Source organism: Dermacentor silvarum, chromosome 4, assembly GCF_013339745.2.
Source record: "Dermacentor silvarum isolate Dsil-2018 chromosome 4, BIME_Dsil_1.4, whole genome shotgun sequence".
Taxonomy (NCBI): Eukaryota; Metazoa; Arthropoda; class Arachnida; order Ixodida; family Ixodidae; genus Dermacentor; species Dermacentor silvarum.
The window spans coordinates 21,296,845-21,321,790 of NC_051157.2; the positions used below are offsets into that span (position 1 = coordinate 21,296,845).

Sequence of the window (24,946 nt, forward strand, 5' to 3'; positions counted from 1 at the left end):
TACATTTACACAAGCCTATACAGGTTGTCCGGAAATATAAGGAAAAGTCACAATGAACAACACCCGAAATGGAAGGACAAAATCTATGTACACACAAAAAACTTTGTACATAGTTAAAAAAACCTTGTCAAATGAAACTATTCAATGTAACCTCGTCAGCTGCCACGACCTCCTTAGGCCTAGACCTGAAACGGCTGAGCATGCCTCGCCTCCTCTCTGTCCAGGTTCATCATCACCTGCTTTATAGATGACTTCAAAGCTTTCTTGGTGTTGTGTTTCGCAGTGACTTTTCCCTCAACAACACCCCACACATATTAGTTGAGTGGGCTGCAGTTAGGGCTGGAAGGGGGGCCACAAGTCGGGTGACCAGTGGTAGGGCCCGTTATCCCAAAGCCACGATCCTCTTTGCCTTGCCATCTGCCTTCCTTGCCCCGACAGTCTTGGCAATGCAGTACACTTGCACTTTCTTGTAGCCAAACCATGCAATACTTTACCAGGGCATATTCCTGATTATCTCTGCCCTTCTGTCGTATTTGCGGCTCATCGTTGAGCAAGTCATGACTTGCTTATTGTCCTGTAATTTGTCCTTGAATGTTGTTACGGCACAGAGCTTATGCGTCGACACTGCATGACCAGTCATCATCACCATCAATCCAAACACAGCTTAAGTGCCTTCACTCTCCTGGGAAAGGAGCAGAGGATTTTTGGTTGACGTCCTTGCATGTGCTAGCTTATTGTGTCTTCCCTACAAAACACTGAACGTTTGCAACTCGTAGTTAGTATTTGTTAAAAAGTCACCATAGATGTGTCTTCATTGCTGCAGCTGCAAAGGCTGGCTGAAACTATGTCAGAGGTGTGTAAAAAGCATACCTGCCAAGATCTCCAGATTGAGGGGGGGGGGGGGAGTCAGTCGGTAACACTCCCCCCCTCCAATGTCGATATTGTCAAACACTCCCCGATGAAACTTCATTAGAATTTTATTGGAGGAGCATGACGTTTCCCAGCGACTTGAACGAGCGACACATGGATGAGCGGCACTGCGTCCTCGTATTTTTCACGATGTTAAATTGCCGTTCGCCATTCTACATTGCTCTGTGGTATCAACAAAATACCCAGAGTCACTTCAGCTGAGCACTACATTAAAATACTTGATACTTTTTGCGCTAGCGCTCCTTGCTTTTAAAGCCATGACTGACCGTAAACGCTGGAGGAGCATTCGGCGAGGAGAGACCAGCCGATGAATGGAGCGTAGCGAAGAAAAGAACAAAACGAGCGAGGGCCGTGTTTCGACCATCAAATGCGTGTAACTCTGCTATTACGGCACCATTTCGAAAAATTCTTGCGGCTACATGTTTGTTGTAGACTCGCCACAGCTGCAACACCATAACTATATTTCGACCTTTCGGTGGTTTAGGGGCCCTTTAACAATAGACACAGTTGTGTGAACGAGCAAACTCAAAACGAAAAGGTTGCATGGACTTCTGAAACGACTCCACACCTTCCACTTGATGAATCACATGATCGGGAATGTCATTACACCTCCAGATGAAAGCATGGACTTTAGTGATGGCCACTAGAATGTACGAATTCAATACTTTATCATCTCTATGCTCTATCAATAGAATATATATTCATCTCGCTCAGTGCTCGATGACTTGGTGTCCCCTTGTAAGCACTGCCTCATCCCTATACTGCAAATTTCAGGTCGCAGCCTGTTCTCTGTAAGAGCGATTTGCTACTCCCGATGAAGCTTCACACTTTTTTTTTTATTCTTCAAAATGGTCGTGAAGATTAATAGGGCAATGCCACACTCTCAACAAAGATCAATCTGCTTCTTTCTTGCATCGACTTCTCCCAAATTGTCCACTTTTTCCTGCAGCCAGAACCACCTTTGCCTCTTTTTAACGTCGTCGCTAGCTGCATCCATTGTCAGTAGAGCACCAACCTCTCACACAAACTTTATGGCAAGATCATGCACAAGTAACAATCTTATAAAAAATTATTGTACACGTGAACGGCACAAACAACCACGCACAATGCAACAGGCTACAAAGGCCTAATGGGGTGCTGCGTATTTAGCAGCACCTGTATGGTGGCGCTAAATGCGCTAATGATGATAGCTACTTCTGCCTTGGAGAGGACACGCTGTAAACAGTTTACCAACAGATGCGAGAGTTACAGGTTTAGCTGAATTAGTAATGCTGATGCGCTCTGATTAAAAACAAGCAAAAAAATTACATGTTATTCTGAAATACTATGTAGTATTTTCAAATTCTAGTTCTGAAATATTTTTTGATTGAAGGCATAGGCAATCCTGGTGGGGATTTTAAAAATAGTGTTAGTAAATTTGAGAAATTCATTAATGTGGTGTTTGTAGTAACAAGATTTTACTGTAGTGACATTTTGTTAGTGAATGCATTTTTTTTCGTCTGCACAACAGCCCCCTGCTCAAACTCAACACAGTCCCATGCTAACGTGATAAACAAGTTGGCGGCAGAATTTACAAGTTGATGAACTCTGCATGCTTGAATATTTGATGTTGGGATTACCTGGATGGCTACTCTGGCAGCCTTGAAGTAGAAAGGATGAGCCCTGAGCACGTCCTCCAGCCTTAGGAGGCTCACGTAGGCACGCAGTGTCATCTTGCGCATGCAGTACGTGTGGAAGTCGAACTGGTCTTCCATTATCTCCGAAAAGTGCTGCGAACATCAAGGTAGACAGGTTTTCAAGTGCTAAAGCTGTGAGCATAACTGTCACCAGGGCACAGAAGGCATGCAACCAGACTGCTCGGAAACTGAAAAATAAGAACCCCGTTTCCAAGATCAGGTTCACATTAGTGCGGACGATATCGACATTTATCAACAAAGCCATTGAATTCTTGCACATGTGTTTGTACTAGAGATGGAATTGCCTCAGGGCTATGAGATGACTGCAGGCTAACTTCAAAGTTGCTGTGCATCATTAACATGCTCCAAAAAATCATGCTGACCTCATCATTGGGGTTTCCAAACTTTTTGAAGCTGGGAGTGCCAAGTAACAGCCTGCCCTACCTAAATGTAGCTGCTGTAGTAAGAAATCAAAACTGCAACCTCATGTTCAATGACACGCCACAGCTAGTGTGCTCCAATGTAGTGGGCCTGCTTAAACATCCTATTCACATTTCATTCATACCTACAGACACACACACAATGATGGCAGTACTTTCACTAAGCCTGAAAACTTATTAAAAGTGGCTGTGTAGTTGGCATATATGCCACCGCTGAACACAAGGCCGCATACGTGTGTGCCCATTGAATTCCCACTCACCCTATCCACTTCGTGGCACTTCTTGAGGGCCTCGCCCCATTTCCCTAGCCGCTGGTATGCCAAGGCACATTCGGTCTGGAACCACATGCACTGCATCTCGTTCAAGTTCTCCACTGCAGACACCCCTTCCTGCACATAAAGAACATAATCACAGGATGACACACAGTGATGAATCACAACCCTGCACTGAAACATTATACCACAGTTTCATGTGTACACTAACCCACACCAAGAATACTATTTAGGATTTGTTCAGTATGCACTGGTAGTGTCTGCCCTCTAATGCAACTTTATGGCATTGATCAGCACAAAGCCACGCCTAAAGACAAAGTTTCGCCTACCAGTGCACTCTGCATTGCCAAGAAGCAACTACAAGGTAGCAGCAAACACAGACGCATGCACACACACACACACACACAACAAACAAACAAACAAACAAACAAACAAACAAAAGTGCTTTGAAGGCAACTGTGCTGAGCTGATTTTATAAAATTTATGAGTGTCATGTGCAGTCAGTACTTGTGCTGGATCAGTAGTACACTCATTTCCCCCCTTTTCAATGGCTGTAATTAGTGGCAGGGGTTACATGCACGAGTAGGCTATGCAGGGGAAAATATGGTATTGTATATGCTAGCACTACAAGTGCATAAAGAACCTTGCAATGCGAGTGGCTTCATATGCTGCCAAAAGCGGCCACAGATAGTGTTAATGTTGAGCCATGCTGAACACGTTGAACACCCCAGATGTAATTAGTTTATGGCACAGTTAACATTTCAAGACTGATGCAGTTTAAGCTTTAACATAGCAGAATAACTGAAATGCAACCTGTGAGGTTTGCAAGCATCTACATGGAAAGTGTGCGTGTGTTTGTGCATGCTCATGGGCACATGCTTTGTCAAATCCATCTGCTCTTGCCTGTATGCATATGAAATGAGATTTCGCTACAGACACTGGGAAGAAGTACATTCTCCTCACACATAAAGGAGACGATTCTTCCTCGGTAGACTTATTGTTTGTGGCCCCTATTGTAGCCCTATCAATTCAATCATCAGCCAAGCATTATGCAGTAGCATACAAAAATAAAAGGCAATGCCAGAGGGTGAGGAAAAGGCACATTAACACTTCTATTTCTGATGCAAATGAAGTTACACAGTGTGCTGCCTGTCCGCTTACAAGCACGTGTGAAAGGCGTTCTGGAAAGAATAATTATTACACCAGAGGCACACATATGATGGAATGGATAATTGCAAGAAACATTTCAGCCAGCACAGCATAATCTCGAGCCAGAAATAAAAGATACAAGAGTACATGTGCGACAGCTGGAAAAGACAGCGGAGGAGGAAAGACCACTGCCTTATAGAAGGCTCATCGCTAAAGGCTCATATGCCATTGATCTTGCTACTGTTACTGCACTGAGCCAGAGGGAGCTGACACAGTGTGAAAATAGTAGCTTGCAAGCAGTGCAACCACTTGCCCCCGTAACAGCCCTCTTAAAACCAAAAAGCACTGTACAGCTGCAAAGACAGAAGCAAAAGTGGCAAGAAAAAAAATATATTCCATCTGTGAGAATGCAGGTGAGTAACCACATCAACTAAATGCCTGTTGCATGGCTTCAGTAGTGAGAGGAAAAAGATTAGAAGTATGACACAGGCCTAACTGTGATTATTAAGAAAATTTGCCGTGAGTATGCATTTTACTTGATTTGATGTCCAGACTCGGGATTATTTCATCATAATACTAACTTGCAAGATGTGAGCATCTTCTCGAAACTAGGTATTTAAGTCACTGAAACAGCATTTGAAGAGCAGCCCAAGCAAATGAATGAACTTAAGAAGAAATGTGCCAAACAAGCAGGAATTCATGCATTACACCTCAATTCTAGGTGTAGGGCAGTAGCGCACCCAGGATCTCTGCCAGGGGGGGGGGGGGGGGGAGCATGCACTTTGCATTATATGCAATTTCCTTGCTTTAGCCACAGGAATCCAACACCAAATAAAATGCCTAATATTTATAGTAATATAATGAGTCACCAAGGATGATGACGATGTTTATTTCAGCGTTTTACTCAATGTAATTTAAGAGTGAATGAATAAATACAAGACAGTGATAGAGTGTTTTCGTTAATGAGGAAAATTCCACCTCAAGCCACCTCCTAAATTGTAACGGCAATGTGAACAGAGCACTGTAGCTACACGTTGGACTGGTGGGGCTGGACGTGTGGTGGGTGTTAACTCGGCCTCAGGGGGGGGGGGGGGTTACAACACCCGAACACCCCCCCCCCCCTCTCGTTGCACCACTGGTGTAGGGAGTAGGTTCATCTTAACTAGAATCCCTGTATTATTATTAATAATAATTACTGCATGCTAAAGAAAATGTGAAATGAAATTTCATGGCATTTTTCTATATCCCTGTCCAATTTCTCTAAATAAGCTGTCCACTGACATGCTTTAGTTTCAAGTACTCTGTAGAGGAGTGATGTGACTAATTAAAATGTGGCAGCTTGCATCATAAGCATTCCCTATAAATGTAAATAAAATACCGTAAAAACCCGCGTATCATACGAAGCTTTTTTCTAAATTTTACCATGTAAAATTTCTGCTGCATATTATATGCGGATCCCAAAGCTTTCAGCCTAAAATTTGCAGTTTCGGTTTCGTTTTTCCTCAGTGCTATCATCATCAAGACTCGTAGCAGAGGATGCATCATCTTGCGGTGGCGTTGGTAGGCTGCTGCTGCTTTCAACGGGTGCCATTTTGACCACGCTGAGAATTGGCACATTCGCTAGTCTATCTCGCACGATGTTGGGACCGCGAAAGCAGCACCCAGCTGCCTTTAAAAGGAAAGTTATTTTAGCTGCCAAGACCATCAGAAATTGCGCTGCAGGGTGGCATTTCGGCGACACCGAGGGCAGTGTTCGAGGCTGGGATGACACTCCAGTTGCAACCGCTGGACGTTTGCATTAACAAGCCTTTTAAAAACCGGATCAAGTGCTGCTACCAAGAGTGGATAGGGTTGGGAGACCTGGAAGTAACGGCTACCGGACGGCTGAAACGGGCCTCTCCAGCGGTGCTTTGTAGCTGGATTGCAGATGCATGGGCCAGCATCCACAAGGAGCTCGTCAGTCACTCCTTTAAGAAATGCGGCATCGCCAACGCGCTTGACGGCACTGAAGATGACTTTCTGTGGGAAGATATCTCCGACAAGGGGCTATCAGGAGACAGTGCCAGTGAAACGAACGAGGACTGAACGTTAACTGCAATGCAAATAAATGCTTTCTGTGAGTTTTCCTCACTCGCATTATACGCGGATGAAAACATTTTTTTTTTAGTTTTTGCTATCCCCAAATAACACCTGGTATTATATGCGGGTCCGTATTATACGCGGGTTTTTACGGTACATTGTGATGTTTTCAAGCTCCTGTAGCGGTCAAACAGAACTTAGACAGATTAGGTTGCTACCATGGTGGTGCATTAGCTGCATTTACTTCAGTAATTATTTTAACTCAAAGCCAGGGGTCACCTCAAAGCCAGGGGTCAACCAATACTACAATTTCTACAGTAGATAAAGAAGCACGGTTAGATTATTTAGTATACACAAGGTGTCTCGGCCGTGTTATGCAACGACTGTTTTGTCAATTATAATCTTGGTGTGAACAAGGTCCACGCGTAAGCACTAAAACGCAAACATTACTAAATCTATTGTGGTTGAATATTTTCTTTTTTTACCATCTTGCCTTGTGTTCTGTCCCGACCCAACAGAATTCGATCCCACTCTCAATCTCGCTAACATTTTTGCATTCCACCCTCATTGTGAATTGAAGCCGCGGCCTCAAGCTCAGCAGTATAACACCATAGCCACCGAGTCACTGCTGTGGTTACCCACATTAGACATTTCTGGTTTCCCACGTATACAGGCTTCATCAATGCAACATAGTACATTGCTGTGCACACCGCATGCTAGATGCCACTGACCATAACAAATGAACCCCCAAACAGCCATGGCCTAGCTTATGTCATGAAGCGCCAACAATGCTACTGTAGCAAAGGTTAGCTGAAACAAACAGTGGTCAGGACCAAGCTTACTTTGGTGCCCACCAACTTGTCATGTACAGAAGGCATGCTACAGAAACATGCAGAACTTGCACATGTTTGCAAGCTCTGGGTCAGATCTTCTGAGCATGTGCACTTCTCGCCCATTAGAGCTTTAAGCCCCTGGATACATGAAACTAAACCTGTCTACCATATAATAGACTTGTGTAAGGGGTGCATTTCTGTTTCACAATTTTGACGGGGTGCAGCTCTCACACGGGACTGGGTCACTTTGTCTAATTTTTCCCGACTACAAGTTCTGGGAACTTGCATGCTCTTCTACAGAACGCCTGTCTCAAGTTGTTTGTTGCAGTGAGCTCATCTTTCTGCTTCAGCCATGCACTTGACGATGCCAAAGTTGCGGCCAGCTGCCAGCTTGCTGTTCTCCTAGGCGTACGCAACAATCTTGAGCTTAAATGCAGCATTGTCTGCCATGAAAAGCTTCCTCTTCATTGCGGACTCTCGGGAGCTGACAGATGAGCCAAAGGATCTGGCTGTGAAAACTAACTGCATGAAGAAAAGATGGTGCTGGCAACTGGCACACTGCCAAAGAGGAACACTGCCAAGTTGGGGGTGCGGCCCTTACTTGAGATTATATGGTATTATCACCAATTGTGATCAATGAAACAGCATGATGGCACATTGACATAATGCCAAACTTGGACTCATGACAATTGTAACCTAAACCAGTACCAATGAAAGTAACACATCTTTTGCCCACAGGGTCGTATGAAGGTGCAAGCCGTTACTACCCCTATTAATGCAAAAACAAAAATGTCCTGCATCAGTGCTCGTACAAGTGTGCACGAACCTCTTTGAACTCACCCTAGTGAACTTTGCACACATCTCCTCTGCCTCCTTGATGAGGTTTGCCCGCAACATGTACTTCGCACATTTTGAGTTGATGTAGCGATCCGCTGTGTCCAGAGCTTGAGCTTCATCCAGAAACCTCAAGGCTTCGTGGATATCACCAGCATGCTGTGAAAACAAGAGTGCAACACAAGGAGCACTTAACCCCAGCGCAGGCAGTGTCAAACAAGCAAAGTATAATATATATAGGTAGAAATTAGCAGCTGTTAAGAGATTCAGTTTATAAAAATGTGTGAAGTGTGATAAAAATAAACCTGCACAATGTTTACAACCTCCTATATTTAAACAATGAATTGCCCGGTACAGTTTGAAATTCCAAAATACACAAAGAAAAAAATTTAAAAGAAAGCTTATCAGTTGGCACATATGTAGTCATTAATGTGTAGTTTTTGAATAGGTATAGTGACCGCATCTCTTTAGATATCCTTAACCCTTTTAATGTCAGGCTTTTTCGGAGGTGACGCACCCTACAGTATCGAGATTCTTTTTTGAATCTTATAAAACAAACAGAACGGTTAACAACGGAGCTGTTTAAAGCCGAGGTTGAACCTTGCCGAGCGTTGATCAGCGGTAGCCACAGGTGGTCGGAGAGTGGCGAGAGAGGAGGTGCAGAGAGAGAGAGAGACAAAGGGCGAGAAATAAATAAAACAAAATTAACTTTTTTGGCGAGGCGGGATTCGAACCCGGGTACCCACGGTTTGAAGGCAAGCGTCATAACCACTGCGTTCTACACCTAAGCTTGCAGAACATGCATTTATGGGAACCATATGGTTGCATTGTACCGACAATTGTAACAACTTGCTATGAGCGAGAGAAAGAGAAAATGAGAGCGCAAGAGAAAGGAGAGAGAGGAAAGCAAAAAAAAAAAAAACAATATAAACGCTATACACCCACGCTTGCAGAGTTCCGCTGTTTCATCAGATTTCACAAGTGCGAGACGGGCTTAATTTTTTTTGGTTATGTAGAAGGGAAGAAATGACACGGATAATGGCAAACACACTCTAAACATGTTCGTCATATTCTTATCTAGCAAAAGGAATAAAATGTGCAGCAGACTCAAAAACATGCGCACATTTCACGATGGCATTGCCGCGTCAGGGTCAGAATCCGACGTTGTTGAAGTTGCCACTGCTTCGGATGACAAGCTGTCATTTTCCCAATTCCGAACATGGCTTCTATTCAGAGTCGGAGAGCCGCCGCGCCAATCAAGAGTTGAAGGACCCTCGCAAACAGCCACCTTAAAGGTGGCTCATGTAACCATGCTCAAGGATGGAATGCTTTCGTTTGTTCAAACGTGACCAGACAAAGAAAAGAGAGCAACAGATGAAACAGAAAACAAGAAATGAAAGAGAGATGGCAGAGGGTAGAGCCATCCTGGAGAAAGCACACTGATGAAAGGAGCACCCTTGTCATTGGAAAGGAGGTGCGCCGTAGCAAAGACAGTAGCAGACCAAGTTTATAAATGCACAACATATGGCAGAAACGTGTTAGAGTGGTGGCCTTGCGCTACGGGGCGAATGTTTGAACAGAGGATTGCCATCAAAGTCCGGGAAACATCCCTCCCATTCGTGGACATGCACACAACCACACACGAAGGGGCGTGTTCCGCAGCGTACCAAGAACCCAGACTGAGTAAACCAAGAGAGAGGAGAAAATATGCTTCTAGAATTATACAACAGATGGCAGAACCACCTCAGAGCTTGCAAACTTTAGGTTAGTGCGCACATCCGGGTGGAGAAAGCGGAAAATGTATGGGTATGTCAGGGAAATGGTGGGTGGGACAGGAACGCAGAGACCTGCCAGTATATGTCAGTGAAACTGAACGGATTAATGAATTGCAGATCATCAGTGCAGGCTTTTGCTTTACCTCACCTCTGCTGATTTGTTTTCAATACTGTGCCATATTATGTTGACTATCCTCAATCCAGTTGGCAAGCATTGCCATGGAAAGGTGACATCAGAAAAAGCATGACATTCAGACATCTCAAGTTGCTTTGGCCGAGAAAAGCTAAGTTAGTGTCACGTCAACACCATTGCTATAAGCAAGAAAGGTCTATTTAACATGTTTAAAAAGTGTTGCAGGGCCCCCTCACAGCAGGCAAAGATTCCACAATGCTTAGGAATATTGGTTAGGTAAACCGAGATGTTCTACTACTAGGGACTAGCACATCCTCTTCATATTTTAGATTAGAGCTAGCCTCATAACTTACACACCCTTCACGCAAATGACAATTCGTCAGCCTGGTAAAAAAATACACCTGGCAAACCAAGTTTTTGAAGGAACAATCTTGTAAACACATCATGACGAAATTTTACCCTGGCTCAATAAAGCAATTGTTACCACAAATTTGGACTACCATAGCTCGTACAAATGGCATTGCAAATATCACTAGAATGCCTTGCTTGAGGGACAGACAGCAGTGTAGGTGACAAAGCGTTCATGTTAGGATAGTTGTTCCAAGCTACCACTAAACATCTCCAAATTTCATTGCTAGGCTTCATAACTACAGTAGAACCTCGGTGATACGAATCTCGCGGGGTCGCGTGAAATATTCGTATCACCGAAAATTCGTATCATCAAAACATACACAAAATCAAGAAAAAAATGTCACAGTTTAGCCCTAAGGGCGAAGCAATGAATGCGATAGCAACACAGCAATGTCATACGAAGTAAGGTGAGCGGCTTTGGTAGCAATATGAATTGTAGTAAACATGAGCTGATTAAGTAAGCAGGTGTGCTGCGGCGTAAGTAGACAGACATGAAGAGAGACTCGATGACCACGAGAAGGCGCGTGTGAAACGGTGGTGTTGATGAGAAGCGCTTCCCGTGGGCAGCGCGTGCGAAGGGACACACCTGTAGCGCTGCACTGCCGATCCGGGCAGCATTGCATGTGTAGCGTGCGTTGGAAAATGTGGCCCGACTATTACGAACTGAATGAACAAGCATGGTGTGAGCGCGCACAAACAAACATGAATAGATCACACTGAATGACTGCAGACAACGACTGTCAAAACGCTGGCAGCAAGCGCATACGCCGCAGCAACGGGCGAAGGTACGTGCGGTCTATCGTTTCAACGGAAACTGAGCGGCGAATGCACGACGCATAAAGGTCAGAGCCGTGTGGAGATAAGCGACGGTGCGAGCGAGCGACGAGCGCGGTTGTTGGCAGAGCAGAAGTGCGCCCCACCCTCCCCCCCCCGCTCCCTCCGGCGCTGGCTTCCCGCTTCCTTGCTTGCGCGTGGGAGATTGAGTGCGTTCGCTCTCCGTGATAGCGCGCGTCCCCGCACGCTTCCGCTCGGGCATACGGCGCGCGGCGAAGATTTTATCTATAGGGAACCTCACGGCGACGGCGGCGCCGACGCCGACGGCAGAAATCCGGTTGAAGTGTCCATATAATTGCTATCGCAATAAAAATGAATTTATTTTTACCAGAAAAAATTCCTAATAGTGAATCCCATATGTATATACGTTCCCCGCTGCTGCTACTTCGCGTTTTCCCGGTTCCAACCTAAATCCTACATTGACTTCCATGTATTAAGAAGTTCCCCTTGATACGTCGTCAATCTTCAATTTTTCTGCATCGTACGTTGCGTTTGAATGTGGCGGTCACGTAAACTTAGCGGTACATTCAGCGCGTATGTTGCAACACGTGACCGGTGCGTTGCAACAAGCGACCGGCACGTTGTCGATACGGTTCGGCCGCACCAGCACCGTATCAAATGGCCGTATCTTGAAAGCGATCTGCGACGTGCGACCGGGATTTTACTGTACTACTGTACACCATACTATAGAGCCAAAGGGAATGAAGAAAAAAATGTGCCCACCTTGTATATCCTAGCCTTGGCGACAAACAGCTCAATGAGTGTTGGGGTGTGCTCAATGGCTGCATTTATTAGGTCTAAAGCTTTGGCAGTGCAGCCCAGGTAGTCGTAGTGCTGTGCTGCATAGTAGTAAGTCCATAAGAGCGCCGTGGCAGGTTCCTTTTCTTCAGAGTCCTTTTCTGCAAGGTGCGCACAAACATCCACCAAGCGTCAGCCCACACTGGTCTGAAAACTAATCAAAAACATCTAGCCGCAGTCCAAAACGCACAATTACCTTTTTCAGAAAAGACTTCATACTTCTTTAGTGAACTAATGTAACCCGTCAACAACTGCTCAATAATTTTTACCTGAAATAGAAAATACATATGCATCAACAGATTAAGTTTTGCCAGTGAGCCACTCCGATTTGCAAACATTTTTAGTGTGCAGCTTTAATGCTAGCGCTTATTTGAAAGCAAAAGAGAAGTTGGGAGAGGCCATTTAGAGGGCAAACAGAGGTATAATTTTAATTCTCCCAAACCTCTAAATTTTCCTACTATGCCCTGGGCACCTGGCACAAAGGCACTTAGCCAAGCCCAAAAAACAAATGAAATGACAGGAGTCGCAAGTACTCAACTCTTTCAGGACTGCTGTAGAGAGGCCGAAGGTCTACAAAGAGTGGCGGTACACCTTTGTGAAGTGCTTTCCGCATGTACTTGTCCACTAGCGTGCGAAATGTTTCACCTGCAAGCACGACAACGAATTAGGCTGAGAATGGAGCTTCATCTTACAACAAAGGCAAGCAGGGACCTAGGGACCCTCTTCATAGCCAACCAGACAGCCCACCTGTGGCAAAATTGAGTGGCAGTCTCCTAGGTGTTTGCGCCCTGGGGAACTTCTCCTGGCTTTCCTCGAACAGCTTGAGTTCATCTTCAACACCCTCTGCATTGAGCAAAGGGATGATTGAAAAAATGCATGGTGTTTTTGGCACAAAGGAAAAACAAAAATAACATCTGTTTATTTTTGACCAAGTGCCATGTATGCAGGTGGGCTACCTTATGCAGCTAGCACATAAACACAACCTAATTCTTGTCACAAACACATCCATTGATGCTGCGGACACATCAATGAAAGAGTGCTAGCACGAAATAGCCCCTGAAGAAAGACAGTCCACAGGCAGCAACCTTAATGACTGCAGAACTTAATGCAAAACTGATTTAAGTGACAAGGAGAAAAAGGCCTTAGGGAAACAAAGACCACAATGCTGCTACAAACAAATCCAAAACTGAAGCTATAAAAGAGCATTCTAGAGCCGCGCGAAAAAACAAGGACTCACGTTGCCGTAGTGCTTTCATCAGGCCATGATAGTATTCGTGGTTCTCAGGATTTCTGTTCAACAGCTCCCTGTATATTGCCTCAGCCGCTGGATACTGACCCACCTGCATCAGCAGGTTTGCTGAATAAGACACCGAGAGAAAACAGCATTAAAACATGCCTGCCATAATCTTTTAAGCACAGTTCACAGCTTCTACCATCTTTCCTACATGCATCATGACAACATTTAATAAGGGGGAAAAGAAGTACTACAAGTAAGAAAAGGTCTGCACAATTTTCCTTGTATAGTTGTTTTCCAGGTTGCCATCTTAGGCTTCGTTTTTACAAAACAGCCTGTAACATTTCACTTGATATTGTCATGCATTCTTTCCAAAAGGATAACTTGCAAGTTGTTCATGCGAGATGAACCCCAACACCTCACCGGCATCTATTACCATTGCACTGTTTTGACACATTAGAGAGTTTTAGCGTGTCCGGTATTCGGATAAAGGCAAGCGGACTGGGTGTTTCACCAGATGAGCGGAGGTGTAAATGTGAATGACCTGCATGGTGCAGCCACCTGATGGCGCAGAGCTCAACCTGACAAACACTGCTAATACTGTAGTAACCAAGTGTATTCGAATTTGCTGCTGGTGTTAAGTTCAGCATTGGCATAATCGTGCTGCTGCAAAAAATTTAAACCAGCAGCAAACTCGGCGGCACCAGGTGGCTGCACCATGCAGGCCGATTCTGTTTGCACCTCTGGTAATTCGGTAAAACGCCTACTCCGCTTGCATTTACCAGAATGCCAGACATGTAAAACTCTCTACTTACACATTTTAGTTTTAGCAGTAATAAGGATTCCTATGTCTGGTATTTTGTAGCTGCCACCAGCGTAATTAAGGCATTATATACAAGCTGTGCTCGCACTTTTCTAGTTCTAACACACTTTTAATTAGAAAACCATAAATTTTAAAATAGCATTCAATGACAATTGCCTAGTACAAGGAATCTGGACTTCTAACTAGAATGTTCCAAATTATGACAAAGTTCACAAAGTGTGCTTTTAAAAACGCAATACAGAACTCCTTAGTTGGCTTGTGGTCTTACTCTACGTGCAATATGTGTTCGAATTTGCTCTAGAACTTCACAGCAATACCTGCGCCAGACAAAAATGAAGCCTAGAATTGATAAAAAAAGCTGCCATGCAAATACCAAGCACCTACCTCTTGTTTCAAGCACGGACAGCTTGTCGCAGATCTGCTCCTCGTTGCGTGCTAAATGGCCAAGTGCCTCATCTAGTTCACCAGCCTCTCGCATCACCATGTTCTGATAGAGTAATAGTTCGCTGTGTTCGTAGTCGTACCCACGCTTCTGCAGTCAGAAAAAGAAGAAAAAATTCTACTGTCAGTATCACTGGTGCCTTCAAGGCACACCCTGCACTTTAAACCTGCTCATAAAGACCACAAGCTATGTTCAGTCGTTTTTTCCAGCTGGCTATTCTAAGGAACTAAACTCCTGCCTGAATAGTTTTCTAAACAATGCCCACAACAGCCACATTACAAACATTTGACTACACTATGCACTGTCTGCCCCACCTTGCCTCTACAGGCCTTTGGAAGATTTTGGATAGATAACAGCAGTTTCTGCACCAGCAGATTTTCTTGAATGAGGCCAGTGTGCTGCCATTGCAAACCTTGTGATGCAGTATAGCGAAAAACCTGAGCAGTAACTGGAGCTGACTATTTATTTGCTACTTGCAAGGAGACACCTATGGCGTGTGCCAGAATTAGCAGAAACATCGTGATGTACTGAGCCCTCAAGTTTGGCACAGGGTAAAAAAAAAAAAAAAAAAGATGAAGCTAGGTCCTGCAGACTGTTCTTTCAATACATTTGTACCTGTTTACGGACCCTTTATCACCTCTTAAAGAGTCCCTGAATTGGTTCGGACAAATTTTGTTGAGTTGTAGGGTACAGCTACAGTAAAACATTCGCGTCACAATTTAAGTGAAGGGTCTCATATTAAGAGAGCTATGGACGATTAGAGGTTACCCTCCTCCCTAGCCATGCATTTCCTCCTCAACTCGTTCGCCGAGTGATCAGGGCTAAGCTCCGCCTTCGCTGGCTCTACGTGTTGTTGTCTACTTCCGGTTGTCTTGGAGCCAGCGCGAAGGCTCTCCAACCTCTCCGCTAGCCGCCCAGCCATCGATCCCCAACAAGAGTGATCAAGCAGCGAGCGTTTGGTCGCAGCGCCGAGCTTGTCCGGTAACCACAGGCGAGCTGGGTGTTTTGACGGATAGGCAGAGGAGTAAACTAAAATCCCTCCATACCGCTGCAATGAAGGAGCTTCGTAGACATACGTAAGCGGCCTGATTGGCATGCACGGTCCAGCCATCTGGTGGCGCAGAGCTTAACCAGCCAAATACAGAGCTAATATTCCTGTAACCGAGTGTAAAACATTTTAAACATATAAAAAGGTAACGTGTTCAAGATTACGCTCCTGCTGAAAATTTGAGCCAGCAGCAAAGTAGAAAAAACTTGGTTATTGCTATATTAGATGTGTGTTTGGTTGAGCTTTGTGCCGCCAGGTGGCTGCACCGTGCAAGCAGTTCACGTTTGTGCCAACGTTCATCGCGTAAAACGGCCAAGTACACTTGCACTTGCATTTTCCTGAATACCGGACACGCTAAACTCTATTGTGGCAATCCTTCGACGTGAAGTGACGGCCGCAAACACGTAGGTGCTGGCGCCGTTTAGACACCGACAGTCCGATGCACTGCAGCCACTCCGCTTGTCTGCTGCCTTGCAGCGGGGCACAATGTCGCAGCTTGACATGTCACCGATCGCTACGTTAGCAGCCCACAATGCAACAAGGGCGAACCATGGTGCTCGCGAAAAGAAAGAACAAGACCAACACTGACCGCGCAGCTCTCGTCAACACTGAGCATGTTTTAACACAAGCAGACGACACTTGCAGTATGCCCAAAGTGCTTTTAGTGTAGTGATACACGTCCTTGTGCATTCTCTTTCTGTTACTTTCTTTTTATAGAAACAAATTAACTAACCATAATGTTGGAGGAATTATCGATGACGCGCCCTGGGCAGCCAATCGAATAGCTGGCCCTACTGACGTGGTATGGTCAAATCGCATCACTTGGTCACAAAACTCAGCCGATTGGCGTGCTGCAATTGGTAGCGATGTACCTTTTTAAAACCTTATAATAAGTTACATGCTTTACGTGGAGCACTTAGATGCATCAATTAATGATCAGAAGGACTTACTCTAACGACTCGGTAGGTTTGTACAAAGGGGATAGAATTACCCAGTAACCGAGAGAATTGAAAACTAATCTACTCCTGTTGTATTTCATAACCAAACAGCTGGCCATTACGTCATGCTGAGATCAAGGATTTCACTGTCATGTGCTCAGATCCTTTCAGTGCACAAAAGTTGCCAGCTGGAGATTTATTTTTCAGTCCTCTTTATTAAAGGCGCCCTGAAACACTTTTCTAACTAATCATAGAATGGCCTCACTATTAAAGGACGTCTCACTAATCTCATGCCGCAACAATTTTTCTAATCCAAGTATAAGCGCTGTCATTGCACAGATGCACGGCTTTCTTTCTCTTTGCATCTTCGCTAGCGCACTGGAAGCTACACAGGAAAGATGCCAAGGGGCCAAAGCCCCACCAAAAAGTTGAGTGTCTCGGTGTCGAGAGGGCTTGCAGTGGCAGCCCATGGCGGACGTGGTAGACTACACTACGCACTACTGTCGTGCGTAGACCGGCAGTGCAAAGATGAAGTGTTATTTTTATTTATTTTTTGTCTTTTTGAGATTGTGGGCATATATGCGTTTCACTTATATAACTCAAAATTAGCAATTATAGTAGTATCACTGAGAATGTTCTCACAATCATGAAATCAGCCCAATAGCTGTTAGTGGGTCCTTCTGCTTGCAATCATGCTGCATGACGACATTGCGGAAGCGAGAGCAAGCATTTTTTGCTGTCTTTTGCAGGTGATTGTATATTCCTTGATGCATGCAGTGCAATAACATTTGGCTCACATGGTCACAAGAGCCTCTTCGACAGATCAGCAATGTTTTCTTACTATGTTTGAAAAGTGTTTCAGGGCCCCTTTAATGAATAATCCACTAGCCTTGATCAGACACTGCTAAAATTGGACATCACAGGGTGTTAGTGCAGGACTTTCAAGCTGGCACTGCCACCTGCCTTTCATTTTTGCCTCTTCTGACGAATGAAACTTCCTGTCATAAGAAAACACAAATTCACAAATGCAGTAGTGCAATCTACCAGTCTAACTTTAAACTAGCGTTACTCTTACAAACTAGTAAGCCTGTTTACTCAAAAACGTGAAGCATCATGCATCATTTTCAAACAAATAATGAGCACATACTTAGAGCTAACAAAATATGTTTCTTATGTATTTTTAATTTAGAAAATAATTATCTCAAATAATGAAGTACATCTTCTGTTTAAAGCCATTAACGTCCGCTTATGCACGTAAGCAAGCCCAGTACACAACTACATATCACAAAGGAGTGGGTTTCCTCAACTAAACTGACAAAGCAAATATAATGCATTACTGAAGTACTCTTACCGTTTGCGTTTTCCTAAACTCTTCCAATATCTTGAGCGCCATATCGTAGTCCTTAAGCAAGTGATACTGACATCGAGAACCCAATCCACGATGCCCTCTGTGTTGGCCGCAGCATGAACAATTGGTACCTAGTATCCTGAAAGGAAATGCACAACCACATAATACTGCTGTTTACAGGTATACTACCTATTATAAAGTAGAGGTAAAGCTACTCTGCAATCCACTTCTTCCTTTTGCTAACATGAACACCGAAAGAGTTCAGTTGAAATAAGAGTGTGTTTCCGCAAGAATTTTGAGAATTTTGCAGCAATAGCAAAGCTGCCAACACTCAATGCAATAGAAAGATTGCTTCGTACAATGCCCCCCTTATGCTGTGTATTTTTACTTGTCAAAAGAGGTTGCATAAATTTGAGCACATTCTGAACACATCCAAAACAAGCCAATTGGTCTCTTCTGCTGAGGAAATGACTGCTTACCCTATATCCTTCCAAATCCCGCATCTGGATCTGAAGCAGTGACAAATCCCGAAGAATCTGAATATTATCCTGTGAAGAAAGACAAGAAATGTAACATGCTATGATCAAGTAGACATGACAGTGATTACATCAGTGTAAGCCCAGTTATTACTTACAACCATTCCAACATATCCTAACATCATTCAAAAGATAACATTCAAGTTTTGCATGAGAAAAGTGAGCTACAGCATATTCTAGCACAATAAATTTTGTCACAATGAGACTGCCGCTGATGGCCTTCAAGTCAATTTTTTATTAGAAAGAATGATGTAAAGAGTAGACTCTGGGACAGAACCTTTTTCTTGTGCCTGAGTACTCAACTTGCTGTTTTTCCTAGACATGTTTTAACATTGACTCCAATTTCTCCTGGCACATCACCTGTCTCATGTCAAGAGAAAGTTCTTGCCACCAATGACATTGTTTGCTGTGCTTTCTTAAAGTCCCAAGAAAACAGATGCAGTGCCAGCTATGGTGTCCACGTTAAAATGCCGGCTGCAGGTATTGGGTGTGTCCTTTCGAACCATGCCTGCCGCTGCCTTTGCCTGAGCATGGTCACTTTATGACAAGATCAAGTGGCCATAGCTTGAGTGTGAGCATATCTCGTGCGTGCTGTGTGGCCAGCATGAAATAGCGGGGCTTAAAAGGTTTTTCCTCCACTTCAGGAACGGCTTTTGTGCACAGAAGGAGATGTGATGTGTGGTCGTGCAGTCAGTGCTGAATGTAAGCTAGAAGCAGCCAGCGGCACAGACTATATCAGAGCCTCGCAGCGGCCATATAACCAGGTGTCTGCGAGTTTTTACTCTAGGGACTTCTTGCGGCGTTACCGACTTATAAGCTATCACTAATAAGGCAGTAATGCACCATGAAGTCCTCAGAGAAAATACCTATGCAGCGTAGAGAGGGTGCAACATACTGATCTGCTTGAGACCAATTTTTGCCAGGCTGATTTCTATGCTCCATGAAACTGAGAAAAAGCTTCTTTCCTTTACTGCAATGGCTTTTGCCCTTGCTAAGAAAGCAGATTGGAAGAACCACTTGGTGAACAGTACCAAGTGCAGTCAAGCGAACAGCGTACATGAATCAGCAAGTACAACGCACATGTGAACATTCAAGATGGCACATGTCAGGTGATTGCAGCTATGAATGAAACACACAGAAGAGGTAGTGGAGCACATCAACGAACAGCGCTGCTTTAGTTTTATTTCTATGAACTTGGTGCTTTCTGACACCAGGCAACAGCTGCACAGTGCTTTTAACTTGGCAGCTGTGAGCACATGCATGGCCCATTCTAATGTACTCACTTTACTAAAAAGCTGCAAACAATTAGGAACTAAATGTTCTCTTTCATTTTCTTATTTGATGATTAACAAAGTATCAGTAAGGTGCATAAAACATTGTTTTAACGCAAGTGACACTTTATCATTAAGACGAAGTTGCCACTATACTTTCACGTTGTGTCTGGCCTTGTGGATCAATGTATTGACTAACCCAGCATGGTTCTTCACGAAGTTCTTTACTTAGGAACCAATTTTGTTGCATTGCACTTTGCAGTAGCAGGCACAGGCAGTTATGTGAGAAGGCTATAAGGCACAGGCAGTTATGTGAGAAGGCTATACTGAGTGGGCCTTTGGGCCCTTTATGTATACCCTCCTTCTAACATGCGCAACAGATGGATTTGCAAGTAACAATTTAATTATGACAGCAGTTACAGGACTAGCTGCAAGTTCTGAAACCAATGGTCAACCAGACAGGTGTATGCATCATACTACGTTCAAAGATAGCTTACTTTGTCCCACTTGAGAGCATTCCTGTAGCACTTGATAGCTTCATCGTACTTGCGGTCTGACCTCTGTAGTAAGCCATACACGTGCCAACCTTCAGGAGGTCTCATGTCAAGAAAAACAACCAGATAGGGAGGCGAAAACACAACAAGCTTGCAGACATAAAATGAACACAAACTGCTACTCTGAACTTGATTTGATTGTTGTTCAAGGTGAATCTAATCAAGCTGATATTATATAAACATTAATAATGGGCAGATATACTTAAGAATACACACAATATCGAAAATTTAACACAAATTAAAAACCTGAGATATATTAATTTACGATCTTTTATTCTGAAGCTGAACAGTGGGCTATGAGACACTGCTTTTGCCACATGAGGACATTTATCCTCAACCAAATGTAGGTAAACAAGTGTTCTTAGCATTTCAGACTTCAGAGTGTGATCGCTTAAGCCGAGAATGCAACCAATGACATTGTGCTGAACAGCAGAATGCCACAGCCATTAAGCTACCATAGTGAGTAAATCTGTACAATTTAGGCTCTGCATACTGCCAGTTTAGTTAAATCAGCCACACCACAGCTCAGTGGTTGTCAATGCCATGAACTGAGTGCTAAAGTTTGAAATAGTCTGGATAATACTGTTTGATGCTTAAAAAGTCTCCAAAGCGACACACAGGCTATGAGACTAAAGTAGCTACATCTATTGAAGCGATAAAGCAAGCTCCTGCGCCTTCAAGTGAACTTCGTTCTCTGCTTGGACTTGCAGGATTTTATTTCAAGTTCGTTCCCCATTTTTCAGATGTCGTGGAGCCTTTACGCACTCTGCTTCGAGGCAACAAGCCATTTGCTTGGATATTAGCTGCTGAAGACAGCATCACCAATTTAAAACCACGACTGACAACTTGCAATGTGCCACATTTCTTCGAGCTGAGCCTCTCTGTGATTATCAGACTGATGCTTCTGGGTACGGAGTTCGTGCTGTACTGCAGCGCAACAACGAGGGATCCCTACAGATGGTTGCCTTTGCCTCCCACACCTTGGGTCCACAAGAACGGAAATACTCTGCAGGCAAACGCAAAGCCTTAGCGTGTGTTTGGGCATGGGAGCATTGGCATGTGTATCTTTGGGGTTGTACCTTTGCCTTGCAAAATTGCCACAGTGCTCTTGTCACCTTGTTGTCAACAAAAGAAGCCGGACATCAGCCTTTACGCATTTCACCTAGGTCGGCATTCCTACTCAGCTACAACTACACCATCCAGTACCGCAAGGGAAGCAATAACGTTGTGGCCGATGCACTCTCTCGACTGACTTCGCAGGAGGCGCACAACGATAATGCTGTTGAAGATGGGTTTGCCTTCTTTCTCCTATGGTAAAGATACAAGAACTACAAGCAGCCCATGCCAATGACAGTTGTTGCCCAGGTCATGGATTTTACTTCGTCATCTTGGCCTCATAAGAAATCCCTACAAACAAAGTTTATGCCATCTTTTCATTTACACACTGAACTCTCCGTTGTACACGACTTACTTCCTCGGGGTGACAGAATAAAAGTTCCAGGTACGTTTACACGTTGTTTGATGGACGTCGCTTCTGAATAACATCCGGAAATAAGTCAAACGAAAGTGCGCCTGCGAGAGTTGTACTGGTGGCCACAGATGGACGAACATGGTGAACAACTCGGAAGAACCTGTATTGTTTGCCAGTCCTGTGACCAGTCTGCACGGCTAACTGCAGCACCTCTGCAGCCAGTAGCTTTCCCTGAAACACCTTTGAGTAAGATTGCTATCGATATTATTGGACCTTTCGAGCAAGCTCATGTTGACTGTGGTTATGCAGTGGCGTTTATTGATTATAACAAGTGGCCAGAAGTCACTTTTTCAAGAGAAGTTTCTACTGCAACAATTAAGAGCTTCCTGGTACAAGTGTTTTCTCATGAGGGCTACCACAGTGAGATAGTTTCCGACTATGGACCACTGTTTGCCTCAGCTGAATTCAAAGTGTTCCTTCGGGATCGTGGTAAACACCATTGTTTCCCTTCTGTCTACCATCCAGAGGCAAACGGTCTCGTGGAGTGGTTCAACAGAGTCCTGAAGTCTTACACAGAGATGGTAGTACATGAGTGGCATGACATGTCCATCACCACCACAGGTTACTTGGGCGTCAACCGCTGCATTCCTCATGCCACAGGGGGAGTTGCACCTGACGTCTTGCTGCACAGATAACTACCACACGCATGACTAAACATAATCGGACTACCAGGTGATTTATTTGGCAAAAACCCTGCACAAGTGATGAAAGTGCTGCGCCAGTGTGTCAAGCAGAAACAAGACACTTTGACGTCGGTAAATATAACCGCGTAAGGAAGTCAGGAGTCCCATGGCCAGATGTCCCCACACTTTTCGTATCCCAAGAAGATGAATGAACCAGCGAGGCATAGCTTCATTTCTTTCAGAAGATGGACGAGTATAGAACGCTTCCAAGTTTCAAACAGTGCACCCAGAAACTGCGGAGGAGTTGATAACAGACTGTCCTAGTCTTCTAGAGTGGACGCTATCGCAGCCCGACCCGCAATCTCTACAGGAACATGATTTGTCCTGCAGCTGAGCAGCATGCTACCTCTCCATCTACGTCACGAAAAGAAGAAACAGTGCAATCACACAACAGTGAACCATAGCGTACAGAATCATCCTTGCAGCGTCAAAACACCATCAGAAAGAGCGCTCGAGTGAGAAAACGTCTCACAAAGTTAAAAGCTTATACACTGCGCAAGAGATAATGTGCCGTGTGTGTGTGTGTGTGTTTTAACAGTTGGGGAAATATATAGTGAAGAGGAAGTAGTGCCCATAAGGAGTGAGGGCACTGAAGTCTTTCTTCTGTGAACTCAGATACAACACTAGGCAAGTTCACATTTGTATGAAATGCCCAGAACCTCTGCTTACAGCCTCTTATGGGGCATTCACATGACAGATCAACCACCAATACAATCTGCAGACTACACGTGACATCGCTCAGCAGTGCCAAATCATGCTGCATTAGTTTGCAATCTGCTTATACACAACACCACTCAGCATCTCTGAGGCACCTTAGGATTGGCAAGCAGATTGAAATGGGAATACAACCCAAGACGTCGATTAACATTCAAGTTCTACATTCTCACTGTAGCGATGTGCATGACAACTACAAAACAGTGCTGTAATAGAGTGCATGATTAACATTAAATTAAGTTCTGTGGTTTTAGATGCAAAAACCATGATCTAATTATGAGGCACGCCATAGTAGGGGAGCTTCGGATTAACTTTGCCCACCTGGGGATCTTTAACATGCCCCCAATGACCGAGACACGGGTGTTTTAGCATTCTGTCCTCATGGAAATGCAACCACCATGGCCTAGATTTGATCCCGCGACCTCGTGCTCAGCAGCCCAACACCATAGCCACTGAGCAACCACGGCGGGTACTTTCCACAAGCTAAACCAAATGTCTCACTTCATCTTCGGCATGCATAACCATGCTGCACCAACAAAACTAACGATAGCCAAGGCTGATCATCTGTTATCCTATCAGCTTATCAGAGCCAATGGTTCCTGTTTGTATTTACAGAACACTGGTTCCAGCACAACATGACCTTTACTACATACTGTCCTATTTTTAACATCAGCAAGTGCAAACCAATGCTGCTTAATTGCACTCGTTTAAAACCAGCAGCCTACTGCCATGCAAATTGAACCAGTCAAAATACCCCTTTCAGACATGAAGCTATTCGAGTATGCGAGCCAGCAACCACACAAGTTTCTTTTCACCACCACGCAGCGAACTGCTGTTCATCAGAGCGGCATAAAAGGATACAGACATGGCTCTTGAGGTCGTTCCGGAGCCCTTTCCGAACATATTCATAAGCTTCGTCTTTTCTCCCTAGGCAGTTCAGAGTCAGCCCTTTCATAGCCAACGTTTCTGACGGAACGAAAAACCGTGGAAAAACGGTTAATACATCAAGCACCGACACACCCATAAGACCGGCAGCTGCGCGTAGCGCACGTTAAGGCAGCGCCGATAAAGCGTCAATAACGGCAATCGAAACGTGAAAAATAATGCTTTTGTTTGCACTGCCTTTAGCTCTACCACTAAGTTTGAGAAAAACGCAGCCTGGCACATAATCTCTAGCCGATAGCACCTGCAAGATATGTTAGCTAAGCTGTTTTTTTTTTTTTTTCTAGGAAAGAAATATACGCAAAGCGCGAATAACTACGAATAATAATTCAATTGAGCCGATAACGCTGACACAATTTCGCTGCCCAACAAGGCAGCTATTTCGATAACAATACGCGCCCTTGCTTTAAAAGGAATTGCACACCCACCTCCATGGTCCGCGAACTTCGGGTTGGTTAAAATCTGCTTGGCAAATTTCAACCCATTCTTGTATTGTTTGTGTTCGTAGCATTTCTGAAAGAAACAGCGAGCGATCGCAGGTTTTTATTCAACAAAAGATGAGCGAGACAGTACAAAAATATGTGCAATTATTTGAATTTCTGATCGATCACAGCTATCGGATGACGCCGGTTGAGCGGAGACGACGCCTTGAATTTTAAGTTTCAAGCAACGTAGTCACGCTAAAAACAGCGCAGATTTTGGGAATTGAACTCGAAGC

General features: G+C 44.3%; 1 protein-coding gene across 1 annotated transcript in view; it reads right to left on the reverse strand.

The window, feature by feature from the left end:
• Positions 1 to 24,946, reverse strand: part of LOC119449606 (N-alpha-acetyltransferase 15, NatA auxiliary subunit-like) — a 96,783-nt gene that overhangs the window by 71,517 nt on the left and 320 nt on the right. Inside the window, 15 exon segments of the mRNA XM_037712819.2 lie at positions 2,550 to 2,699; positions 3,307 to 3,435; positions 8,220 to 8,372; positions 12,090 to 12,265; positions 12,361 to 12,433; positions 12,703 to 12,809; positions 12,912 to 13,007; positions 13,402 to 13,521; positions 14,606 to 14,753; positions 18,001 to 18,066; positions 18,068 to 18,136; positions 18,477 to 18,545; positions 20,302 to 20,390; positions 24,148 to 24,252; positions 24,657 to 24,741. Coding sequence (XP_037568747.1) covers positions 2,550 to 2,699; positions 3,307 to 3,435; positions 8,220 to 8,372; positions 12,090 to 12,265; positions 12,361 to 12,433; positions 12,703 to 12,809; positions 12,912 to 13,007; positions 13,402 to 13,521; positions 14,606 to 14,753; positions 18,001 to 18,066; positions 18,068 to 18,136; positions 18,477 to 18,545; positions 20,302 to 20,390; positions 24,148 to 24,252; positions 24,657 to 24,741 — 1,635 coding nt within the window.